The 12,726-nt window shown below is 40.2% G+C and overlaps 1 protein-coding gene across 1 annotated transcript in view; it reads right to left on the minus strand.

Annotated features, from left to right (window-relative positions):
* Positions 1-5,852: 5,852 nt before the first annotated feature.
* Positions 5,853-12,726, minus strand: part of LAPTM4B (lysosomal protein transmembrane 4 beta) — a 59,855-nt gene continuing 52,981 nt past the window's right edge. Inside the window, exon 7 of the mRNA XM_060775644.2 lies at positions 5,853-9,973. Coding sequence (XP_060631627.1) covers positions 9,899-9,973 — 75 coding nt within the window. The 3' untranslated portion in view covers positions 5,853-9,898. The remainder of the gene's footprint in view (positions 9,974-12,726) is intronic.

A 12,726-nucleotide genomic window follows, 5' to 3' on the forward strand; every position in this document is an offset into this window, starting at 1 on the left:
TGCCATAGTAAACTGTGATAAGAACTGTGACAATGATAACAGAAATGTTTACAATATTAAGAAGGAAGTCAACACAAGGCTAACACCAATAATGAAGAATCAACATCTCACCAGGAAACAGAGATGGAGCTAGGATGAAAGACATCGATCCTTAAATTACAACTTTGGGACTACATCAGCAGAATATTTTTTATAAAAGACTCAATCGAATAATTCGCGAATTGTGACAGACAGAGATGCTGTTCACATGCTATGCTCTGCTCCATTGGGAAGGAGAGAGATAGTGTACCATGGAGAGTGTTAGATCTGCTATGGGAAAGCAGGATTGTGTACACTTTGGGGCTTCTTTCTCAAGGGAAAAGGAGTGTATTTTGGTGTTTTGGATTTTGTGCAGGGAGTAAGGTTCCGCTGTATGGAAAATAGGGATCTGATCCTTGGCATTTTAGAAGCATTTTGGCATTGTGGAAGTTTTGGAATTGTGCGTTGGCAGGCTGCAGGGAAAGCAGAGTCTGGCCTCAGAAATGTTCTTCTCCAGGAGATGACGGAGGAAGATTGGTGATGTATGCATGAGGATGAATGCATGCTTATATGTGTGTGAATGCTGAGTGAAAATGTAAACCCCTTTTGTTTTTTTGTTAGCCAGTATAACTGTAAGTTGTTTGTGAAGCCAATGTAGTTATGTAGAATCTGTATGTCTGTGTGTCCATGGAGATTGCAATAAAAAGAACATATGCTTTAAAGTTATTGAAAAGTTATTCATGTCACTGTTGAGAATGATAGCCCTAATTTCCTGGAGGATGCAAGCTGGAAGAAGACCTATTTAAAACTGTCAGCATTCCCATTGACCAATCTACTCAAAACACTACTGTTATCTTTGCAATGGATACATGACCGCTTTGAGTCGCCTAAGGGCTGAGAAAGCGATATACCAATGAAGCAAATAAATAAATAAATGAGCAAAATACGTAAGGAGTACCCATGTCCATACTCTGTAGACCAGGCTGTTGCACTCCAGGCCATGAAAGCTCTCTGACTTTAAACACCACACAGCTGAGTAGGCATGTAAGCAGTTTATTGAAGATATTTTAAAAACAGTAGCAGTAAAAACACTCCATAAAAATAGGTAAATCCAATTAGGTAGAAAGATAAACAGGAACAAATAGTCCAGGAAATTAGTCCATCAGAGTTCATGAAAAACAAATACAGAAACTTCCAAAGTAAAACTCCAAAACTTGAATCATGAATCAAAAAGGCACTTAACACATGAATCTATCCAAGGCAAGGCTTCCAAGGACCAGGAAAAATGTCTTGACTCAATTCCAATGATGCTTCATCTGAACTACAGATTCTGTACTTGGCACTTTTATCCTCTAATCTACTCAATGTCCCAAGCAGCCAGGAACGTATTTCATTTCAGCCTTGACTCTGTTATTAATCTCTCTCTGAGCCTGGCAGAATGCCTAAGAGATTGGTTTGTTTGCCGTTGCTGACTAAAAACATGCCTTCAATCTACTGGCTCATTAATTTCTGCAGCTGGCCCAGGTGCCAAGCTATTCTCAGGCTCAAAGTCATGGGAATTCTCTGGTAGCAATTCAGGCCCTTTTCCAGGGATCATACCATCATCCCAAACCCTTCAGGAACATTCTCATCAGAAAAGACACTTTGAACAGAAATTCCATTGTCATTCTCTGCATCAATAGCAACCTCATCATTAGGAACATCATTAGATACATTCATTATCATTATCATTATCATTCCCAACATAGAAATACTGTAAATCCAGAGTACCCTGACATTAGACACAACCACAGGCTGAACTTCAACACTGGCATGGGCAAACTTCAGCCCTCCAGGTGTTTTGGACTCCAACTCCAATTCCTAACAGCCTACTGGCTGTCAGGAATTGTGTGAGTTGTCCCAAACACCTGAAGGGCCAAAGTTTGCTTATACCTGCTGTAGACCCTCAAAAATTAGAGATCAAGGATTCTGAAGCTAAGAGTAGATTATGAAGTGTTAGACAGTTTCCAGATATAAAGTTTTCAAAGTCACTGCCATGTTAATCTCTTGCAACATAAAAAGGAGGCAGATGTGCGGAAATGGCAAGAGAAATATAGCAGCACTTTAAAGGCCTTTTTCATTTTTGCACAAACTTTTGTGGATATAAACCCACTTCTTTAAATACAGCACAGACCTGTTAAAATGTAGGATAATGCTGACATTGGCTGTTTTGAAATAGAAAAAGAAGCAGTTCCACTAGACTGCACTAAATATAGATTTACCCTTTTGGGAATGTCTTGTAAATAGTTTTGAGGGAAAAAATTGAGGACATTTTAAAAATATGGTTGGCTGGCTACAATGTTTATCCCTTCAGCAATGTCATTTGCCAGCCAATGTTTTATGATTACTGATAAGTTTGTCTGGGAGGGGAAAAAACCTCTGTAGATTATGATTGGTTTGTTTTTATTTTATACTATGTTTTAATTTGTTGTAAGATGCCATTGAGTCCCGTATGAGAAAATGGTAGGATACATATGAAAGAAGAGAAGAAGAAAAATTGTAACACTCTTCACAAATTAAGTGATCGGATGAATTAAGAGCTTTGGTTGTTTAATGTGTCATGGCATCAGATAAAAGGAAAGAAAATATCCAGCTTCTCTGTAAGAATTTCTGAAACCCTCATTCACTTACCAGAGGTAGGATAGTCCTTTGCTAAATCTGATACTCCACAGCATGATCAAAGATGCATCTGTACCAGTGGTTCTCAACCTGTGGTCCATGGAGCTCCAGTGGTCCGCAAGAATGAAAATATGGTTCGTGGCCTCACCATTGCTACACTGTTGCCTTGAAATCATGTGGCAATGAGAGTGACTGGTCTCATGAAACCAAGGCAATGGGGATGTCAGGAGGAGAGAGGCTGATAAAACATTACTACTACCACTTTTGCTCTAGATTGTCAAATATGGTTTTCTGTGAGTGAGCAGATGGTGACTACTGAATGGATATTTTCTGTATCAGAAACTCAAGCTGACCAATGCATTTTCTGAATCAACACCCCAAAGCTGACCAAAAACTGATTTGTAATCCTTTTGGTACTAATGTTGGAGAGTGGTCCCTGGTCAAAAAAAGCTTGGGGACCAGTGATCTATACTGTAGAATTCATGCTGTTTGATACCACTTTAATTACCTTGGCTCAATGTGATGGAATTATGGAAGATGTAGCTTTACAGAGTTTTCGACCTCCTCTCCCAAAGAGTGCTGGTGCTTCACCAAACTACAAATTCCATGGTTCCTTAGTACTGAGCCATAGCAATTAAAGTGATGTGAAACTGCATTAATTATTGTGGAGCTACCCGTACTGTCTAGAAGTCCTAGAACAGAAAGATGTGGTCTTCCAGATACAGTTGGATTACAATTATTATTATTACTATTTCTATTATTATATTTATTTATACCCTGCTTTATCTCCCCCAAAGGAGACTCAAAATGGCTTAACACTAGCACTACAAGTCCCATAATCCTTAACCAGTATAGATCATGGTGATGAATGCTGGTAATTGCAGTACCACATTTCTTTAGTTTCTATCCATGTGCTAGAGCTACATTCCTTACCTCCCTCAGTTAGCTTTGGGATTATTTTTCTCTCAGCTTAATATACCTCACATGTATAACGACTAAAATGGGATGACTCCATGAATTCCATGCTGATCTTCTGAATCGTTCTGTGGGGTCACAGCGATGCGATATATCATTCAGAATGCAGGAGATCGACAAAAGTTGGTGCCCTGGGGGGAAATTGCATGTGCACACCCAAGTGAAGCAATGGATTATATAAATTGAAATGAGGTGCTTGGAAAAGAATCTCTCCCAAGAGAAACCTGCACTGAAGTAGGTATGAACTTGTGTTATATAAAAGGAGAAATTAAGAGTGTTAAATACAGTGCAACGTGGGAGTCATATCATAATAGACGATTCAAGTCAACATAAAACAGATGAGCAATGTTGCTAAATTGTACCACACAGTGAACCTGATTTAACCACACATTGTAGGTTCCTGAATTGGGATTTTATAGATTTTGTTCTATTGCATTGCATTTCAAAAAAATTTTTTATATGCGTCACCCTGAAATTTGTTTTGAGATGAAGTCACAGTATAGAAATTTGTAAGTTAAAATGAAATATGTAGCCAAAAAGAGAATTCGCATTCTTCACCTTAAAAACAAAAGCCATGTTCCTAGCTTTCGCTGCTGCATGGGCAATGTGTCAGGAAAGTACAGAAATGCAGAAATGTTTGTGTTAGAATTCCCAAAGGCCTCTTTCAGCTGCTATAAGGATAGCTACTGTCCTTTCTGCGGGAATGGGGAACACAGATCCTAAGCATTGTCCTACAATTGCTCAGTTATAGATCAGCATTTCTCAACCTGGGGGTTGGGATCCCTGGGGGGGGGGTCATGAGGGGGTGTCAGTGCGGTCATCAAAGACCATCAGAAAATACAGTATTTTCTCTTGGTCCTGGAGGTTTTATGTGGGAAGTGTGGTCCAATTATATCGTTGGTGAAGTTCAGAATATTCTTTGATTGTAGATGAACTATACATTCCAGCAACTACAACTAAAAAAATGTCAAGGACTATTTTCCCCAAACTCCACCAGTGTTCACATTTGGGCATATTGCGTATCCATGCCATGTTTGGTCCAGATCCATCATTGTTTGAGTCCACCGTGTTCTCTGGATGTAGGTGAACTACAACTCCAAAACTCAAGGTCAATGCCCACCAAACCCTTCCAGTATTTTCTGTTGGACATGGGAGTTCTGTGAGACAAGTTTGGCTCAATTCCATCATTGGTGGAGTTCAGAATGCTCTTTCATTGTAGGTCAACTATAAATCCCAGCAACTATGACTCCCAAATGACAAAATTAACCACCACCACCACCCCCGAACCCCACCAGTATTCACATTTAAGTTTATTGGGTATTTCTGCCAAATTTGGTCCAGTGAATGAGAATACATCCTGTATATCAGATATTTACATTACAATTCATGACAGTAACAAAATTTCAGTTATGAAGTAGCAACAAAATAATTTTATGGTTGGGGGCCACCACAACATGAGGAACTGTATTAAGCGGTCACGGCATTAGGAAGGTTGAGTATTCCTGTTATAAGGTTCTTGTGGGTTTTTTCGGGCTATAGGGCCATGTTCTAGAGGCATTTCTCCTGACGTTTCGCCTGCATCTATGGCAAGCATCCTCAGAGGTAGTGAGGTCTGTTGGAAATAGGACAATGGGTTTATATATCTGTGGAATGGCTGGGGTGGGGCAAGGAGCTCTTCCCTGCTAGAGCTAGGTGTGAATATTTCAGCTGATCACCTTCATTAGCATTTGAAGGCCTGTCTGAGCCTGGGAAAACCTTTTGTTGAGAGGTGTTAAGATGTGCCTGTTATAGTTGCTTTCTGCATAGTCTCTTTTAAGAGAGAAAAGTGACAACAACAACAACAACAACAATGGTACAGGAAAGCAAGGGTCCCAATGTCCTGCTTCTTGGCACGAGGTTGGGCTGGATGGCCCATGAGGTCTCTTCCAACTCTATGATTCTATGTTGTACACATTGCATCCTTATATTTCTTGTGAGAGTTCTGCAAGTGTTCCCAGTTTTCATTTCCATAAGAGGAGGAGTCATGAAAGTTAGATTTCTTTTACATCTAGTCAGGACATACTGGGAGAGGGGGATATCATTACTGTGAAACAACTGAAGGATTGATAATACTTTAATGTAAATCTCAAATTGAAGTTGAAGAATTTATTTTAAAAACCCTTAGTGAAATGATGCGCAAAGAATGAATACACACACAGACATGAGGAAATAACCCTTTTATTAGATAGCTTTGTTTACACGTAAGAATTGAATGAGAAATATGTACAAGAACTTATTTCCATACCAACATTTAAAAATGCCACAAAATTAAGTAGCTCAACAAAAGCAAAAGGCCTAGCAGCAGCACACCCAATCCAGGCAAACCAAGATTAAAGAAAAGTCTAGAATCCAACATGACTGTGTGAGGCCTATTCCAGAGTACACGTTGCCTTGCAAAACAAGCAAACAAAAACAAATCTATCTAAACTCAAGGAGGTTGCATGCCAAAGTAGGGGCTTGAGCACATATTATGGGGCATAGTTTTTATACTGCCTGTTACTCAATGCAGAGTTAAGCAAAGTTTCTTTTTTGGGTGCACAATTCTCAGAATTTCCTAGACTGCATGACGAATTGGGAAGTTGATCTTGGGAACTGTAGTTCAACTCCTCCAGAAGTGGAATTGAACATACTATGCATGAACATTAGCCGATACCCATCCATTCTTCCTGAAATTAGCAGTAGTACATTTTTGGTTGTTCGGTTCATTGCACAATATTGCCATTCCATAAAAGATCTCAATTTAAATTTTATAATCAATGCTTAACTCCAGGATATACCACCCATCCTTTGAGACCATGGGAAGCTGGAGCTGACAGATGGAGTTCATCTTGCCTCACGGATTTGAACCACTGACCTTCAGGTCAGCAGTTCAACTGGCACAAGTGTTCAACCCATTGCCACTGTGGCAGAATGAATTGAAATCAGATGTAATTTGAGCCAAATAAGGGAAGTCCCTTCCTCTGAATGTTGATTCTGGATTGAACTTACTAGATAACCACAAGCTAAGCCACATTCAAACCCCATAATGGCAACATGGATATAATACCAACCGACCTCACAGGATTGTTGAAAATTTTCATGACAATGAGTGTGAAATGTATTGAAAGTCCTATATAAATGCTAAGTATTAATATTATCATCATTATTAGTAGCAGCAGCAGTAGTAGTAAATAACAGGCTTGGGCATTAACTTACTAGAACGATTTCAAATGCAAAAACAACATTGCACTATTCTTACATTAAAACAGATAGCAAGGTATATATTTTTTCTGTCACACATGAAGCAGAGCTTGGAAACATGATTTTTGAATTATGGCTCCCAGTATCCCTCAGCCTGGATGGCTAAGCTCTCTGTTATATTCTGACGGCTCCCACTGAAAGAAAGGGTTTGCCTCAGTAGTTTTATACCGTACCATAACATTCCCCCCAAAGTGCTATATTTACAAGCAAGCTCTTATGGCAAAACATTCACATTCTGGATACTCAAGAGGTATTTATTATTCACCACACCAAGTGACTCAAAAGAATGGATGGCATGATCTTAATTCACACTGGGAACAATATTCCATATAAAATTAGGCATTTTAAAATCACCATCAGTTTCAGGAGGTTAGGCTGAACACTTCATTTAACTCTCATTGAAAGCAAACAGATTCAAAAGTGGTTTGTGACCATTGTTTGTAATTGCTGGATATTAGTAACAGAAACAATCACAAAGGTGAATATCAGACAGCAAACATGAAAGCAGTAAAATCAATTACTTGAGCGCAGATTGATACAAATAATTTATATCTAGGACATAATTGAACATTAAATGCGGACTGTAGCTGTTTCCCACTTGCAAATTAATTTCTCATAGTTGGGGTTTAAATTTACTATCTAGACAACCAAATAGATACAAAGTTCTGGCTAACATGTTTCCCATTCTGCATGTCACGCCATATCCTAGGGCAATTACATACATTCAAATAGCAGCAAACAAGTTTGCCATTACATGGCAAATCTCCTGGAGCTTGTGTGTATAACAGACAAGAATCTGAAAAAGGCAGGAGAGTGAGTGTGACAAACCTTTCCATTTTACATTTAATTTGTAAATGTAAAAATGGGTATATTGTAAAACATTGTGAATATAGTAGCTTGCAGCAGAGACCAATGTAAGACATGCAAGTGTAGAAAAGAGTTGTGTTTTAATAGGGTTTCTGGTTAATGCTGGATCCAGATCTCCTACTCCCTGAGGCAGACCGGACAGTGCCATCTGCTGCTGCTACTTCTCTCTCAGTTTTCAAAGCTGCTTTTAAGGTCCCTCTCTAGGACCATGACCTTGAACATCATGTCTCAAGCTAAGGGAGGGAATGTGGCATAAAGGGTGCACATGATGGTGCAATGGTTTAAATCCTTGTGCCAGCAGGACTGCTGACTGAAAGGTTGGCGGTTTGAATCTGGGGAGCAAGGTGAGCTCCTGCCTGTCCAGCTTTTTGTGCGGAGACATGAGAGAAGCCTCCCACAGGATGGCAAAACATCTGGGCGTCCCCTGGGCAATGTCCCTGCAGACAGCCAATTCTTTCACACCAGAAGCGACTTGCAGTTTTGCAAGTCGCTCCTGACATGAAAAAAGCCAATGCAAAATGGCCACAGAGAGTCTAAGAATAGTATTAATACTTTTTGTTGTGCCACAAAACTTTACACAGCCATTGCATGCCAAGTTGCAAAATAGTAATGACAGAAGTGTTCTCTGGAGCCACCTTGCTGTTCCTCAGGATGAGGCCCTGGGGCAGCTCAGATCCCTGTGGGTGAACTGTCAGGTGCATCTGTGATTTAACACTCCAAGACAGAGCAACTCCTGTCAATTTTTAGAGGGCCTGGTCCTGAGACATGATGTACTAGCTCTGTTCTTGAGAGAGCCATATTTATGCAGCTCCATAATCTCCAGAATAAGTGACTCTAGGATCAAGATTCAGAAAACCATTCTCCAAAAAGCGTGATGACCTCAATAAAGATCACAGCAAAAAGGAAGGGCAAGCAAGTCAGTAGGCTGATGTACCCCGGAGATGGTCCTTCAAAACACAGGAATGGAATGGCTTAGATAGATCCAAATGCTTAGAAAAGTCACATTTTGCTGGTTTCAAGGCTCAAATTCTTATTATAGTTTAATTATAGTTAGGAATTGTGGGAGTTGAAGTCCAAAACACCCGGAGGACCGAAGTTTGCCCATGCCTGGACTAGACACACAGATAAATCATATTTCTGTTGAAAGCTTAGTGCAAGTCGTGAATTTGTCTTTTTATTTTACTTACTAAGCCTATTGTTTTTCAAGGAAAGAGATTTTTAAATGTTTAAAATATTTTAACACAATTCCACTGCAGCAATAATGAACATTCATTTCTTCAAACCAGACCATATTTAGCCTGAGTTTTGAAGACTGAAGCTGTCATTATCTTACCTGAGAACTTTGCTTAGAATTATTCATTAAGAATAGATAGTTCAAAAATACTGTTTGAATTTTTTTTATCATCAATGGTCTGTCAGCACAGATTGCTCCATTGGTTTTATCTTTCAAAATGTGGGACTAGGAACTGAAGATTGAGTCAAGATTTGCTGAGAGCACCAAGCTTCTATTCTTGGATTCTCTCATTGGAGAAAAAAGGAGGATATTTTCTCATCCTTCTCTCTACAGTTCCACGGAAAGCTGTTGTGGAGGGCTAGTGAAATCTGTGGAAGAGAGTCTTCAGGAGGCAGAAGGAATGGGAAAACGCTTCTTTACTCTTAAAGGGAGATTATGCTGGACCTTAGTCAGCTATTGAGCAAAAAGATCCATTTGTAACAGACTGAATACAATCTAGGCTCACAATCTGTAATATGAAGGTTGTTTTAGAAACTGATTCCTATTGCTCAAAAGTTCTGAACAAAGCAAAAACCAAATCTTCCCCAATCTGTAGTTGTTGGGAGTAGAAAGCACAGCTTTTCTAGACTTGCAGGAGAAGATATGAAAATACAACCCTATAATATGGCTCTGGAGGTAAATCAAAATGGTTCTCTGAAGCCAGTTCAACGCTGCTTTAGGCAAACAACATTTTATTTCACTGTCTACAGCAAAATGGGAATAAATAAATTTGGGAGAGTATACATCCATCTCTTGAAAAGGAAACAATCTATTGCTCAGATGTTCTGGAGAGTAAAGCTATAGGTAGAGTTTCACACATGCTGCTGTTTATGCAGAAACATACGGTGGTGGAGGATCCTTAGTGGCACCATTTGCAGGATCATCATATGGTGGCAACAGGACCTGAGAAAGAAAGCAAATATTAGAAAACACCACAGACTCACAACCATAGAATCATAGAGTTGGAAGACACCTCATGGGCCATCCAGTCCAACCCCCTGCCAAGAAGCAGGAAAATTGCATTCAAAGCATCCCCAACAGATGGCCATCCAGCCTCTGTTTAAAAGCCTCCAAAGAAGGAGCCTCCACCACACTCTGCTGGGGCAGAAAGTTCCACTGCTGAATTACTATACTATGTATAGTAATAATGTTCCTTTAAATAAATGAATCTGTAGATAACTGCAGACGAGGAAATATGAGTGTTGGGAGAATGGCTATTATACATGAGCCAGATCTTCACAAGCACCTTCTTTGGCCCTGAAATCATACTAAATGGATTGATGTCACATTTCTTCCTAACCAGATGTGAACACAAACTGGAAAAAGCAAGGTGCTAAAAGGATACAACAGTTTCAAAAAAATTCAACAAGTGAGTGAGCTGCCATACCTCCTCAAGCAGAAGCCAGAATCCCACAGTGCTGGGATGCTTGCCCAATAGCCCTTGTCTAATATGTGCAATATGGCAGTCACCAAATTATTGTAGGGAGGAAGCAGCAACGGCAATAGGAGAAATACACGATTGTTTTCTACCTGCTGATTACTGGAAAGGTTGGCTTTGAAGGGTCTTCAGAGCCAGGGCACAATGGGAGGGGTGGCTTGCAGGTCTGTCAATGTTATTCAGTACCTTCTCCTTCTATGTAAGTGTAGAGGACCTTAAGCAGACAGATTAGTTCCAAAAATACTGCACAGAGGCTTTTATTGATCAAAAGCTTCTTCACCAGTCCTCTTTTCCCTTGGGAAACATTCATTCCACACAGGCACATCTGTGAAGAACTATTAGGAGGAGCAACAAAACTAGAGTCACCTCAGCCAAGAATTGGAAGGAAGCAAACAGCTTGCTTAGAGGGAAAATGACAATCCACTTGACTTATGTTCACTCTCTGGAGTTCCATCATGATATTGTATGTGTGAATATGCACATCACCAAAGACCACCAACATATAAGTGAACAGTAAGGGAGCGGCTGAATTTAAGGAACCAGAAGACAGAGCAGAGGTGGACCAAAATTTAATTTACTTTGCTTTTCTGCCAGGGAAAATTTAGCAGTTAATGAAAGTCTGGATGGACTGTGAAATGAAAATAAGCACAGGTGGTGGTGGGGAGCCAACATGTACCTTGCATTTGTCTGCTTAGAGATTTAGCAAACAGCTGGACAACACATGGCCCACAGGCCCTTTATCCATTTGTGTGGCTCCCAGGAGTCTACCAAATATTGGTTTGTTTATGCCAGAAAGAAGTATGATGCCCTCCAGAAGTCCAGAACTACTTTAGAAGAACATAAGCCGCACCCTGCTCATAGTTTTCATTTTCAAAGACTTTTTTTATCCAAAGCTAGAAGGCATGTTTCCTTCAAAATGTCCAGCGGCATCTACTATTCCTATGTTGCATATCAAAGATGACATACTCTTTGGAATTTTAGTTGACAAGACTGAGAAAGGGGTCTAACCAAAAATCTAGGTGGACCCACCAATTAGGAAGTTAGAAAGATCAGTGGCTCAGTGGGAAGGGAAAACAAACCCGGATCCTCCTGGAAAGCGAGTGAGTTACTTTTTAAAAACATTTCATTCCATTAATCAGTACAGTTACTGACAAATAATCCATTGCCATCACTTGACAACAATGTGGGTTAAAAACATCTCATTAGCTGCTTGTTATTGTTCTGTCCCTTTTTCTATCACATTTGAGAGGACAACCTTCAAAACTGTAAATGAATGGCATAATGCTTGTAAAATTCCTGCCAAATTTCCCCTGAAAATGCCATTTAGAGGTAATTGCTGGGGGGAAAACACAGAAACAACTACTAGTCACACCAATGAAGTTGCTTCACTCCTGCCTGCTTGATTACTTTCAAAATATACCTTAATTATATCAATATCACTCTAAGAATAACTGAATTATTAGAATTCCATATTTTTTCAAACTATTTATTTATTTGTCATGTCAGGGCAACCAGTCAATTATATTACATTTCTAACAGAACAAAGCAAACAAACAGACAAAATACAAAATTTGTGAGTTTGGTAGTTGATTAAATGTCCTTTGACCAGTATCTGGCCACTTGGAGTGCTTCTGGTGTTGCTGCAAGAAGGTCCTCCATTGTGCATGTGGCAGGGCTCAGGTTGCATTGCAGCAGGTGGTCAATGGTTTGCTCTTCTCCACACTCACATGTCGAAGATTCCACTTTGTAGCCCCATTTCTGAAGGTTGGCTCTGCATCTCATGGTGCCAGAGTGCAGTCTGTTCAGCGCCTTCCAAGTCGCCCAGTCCTCTGTGTGCCCAGGAGGGAGTCTCTCATTTGGTATCAGCCATTGCTTGAGGTTCTGGGTTTGAGCCTGGCACTTTTGGACTCTTGATTGCTGAGGTGTTCCAGCGAGTGTCTCTGTAGATCTGTAGATTTAAGTCGTTGACGTGCTGGCTGATACCCAAACCGGGGATGAGCTGGAGATGTCTCTGCCTTGGTCCTTTCACTATTGGCTGCTACTTCCTGGTGGATGTCAGGTGGTGCAATTCTGGCTAAGCAGTGTAATTTCTCCAGTGCTGTAGGGCGCAGACACCCCGTGATAATGCGGCATGTCTCATTAAGAGCCACGTCCACAGTTTTAGTGTGGTGAGATGTGTTCCACACTGGGCATGCATACTCAGCAGCAGAGTAGCACA

The sequence above is a fragment of the Anolis sagrei genome, chromosome 4 (assembly GCF_037176765.1).
Source record: "Anolis sagrei isolate rAnoSag1 chromosome 4, rAnoSag1.mat, whole genome shotgun sequence".
Classification (NCBI taxonomy): Eukaryota; Metazoa; Chordata; class Lepidosauria; order Squamata; family Dactyloidae; genus Anolis; species Anolis sagrei.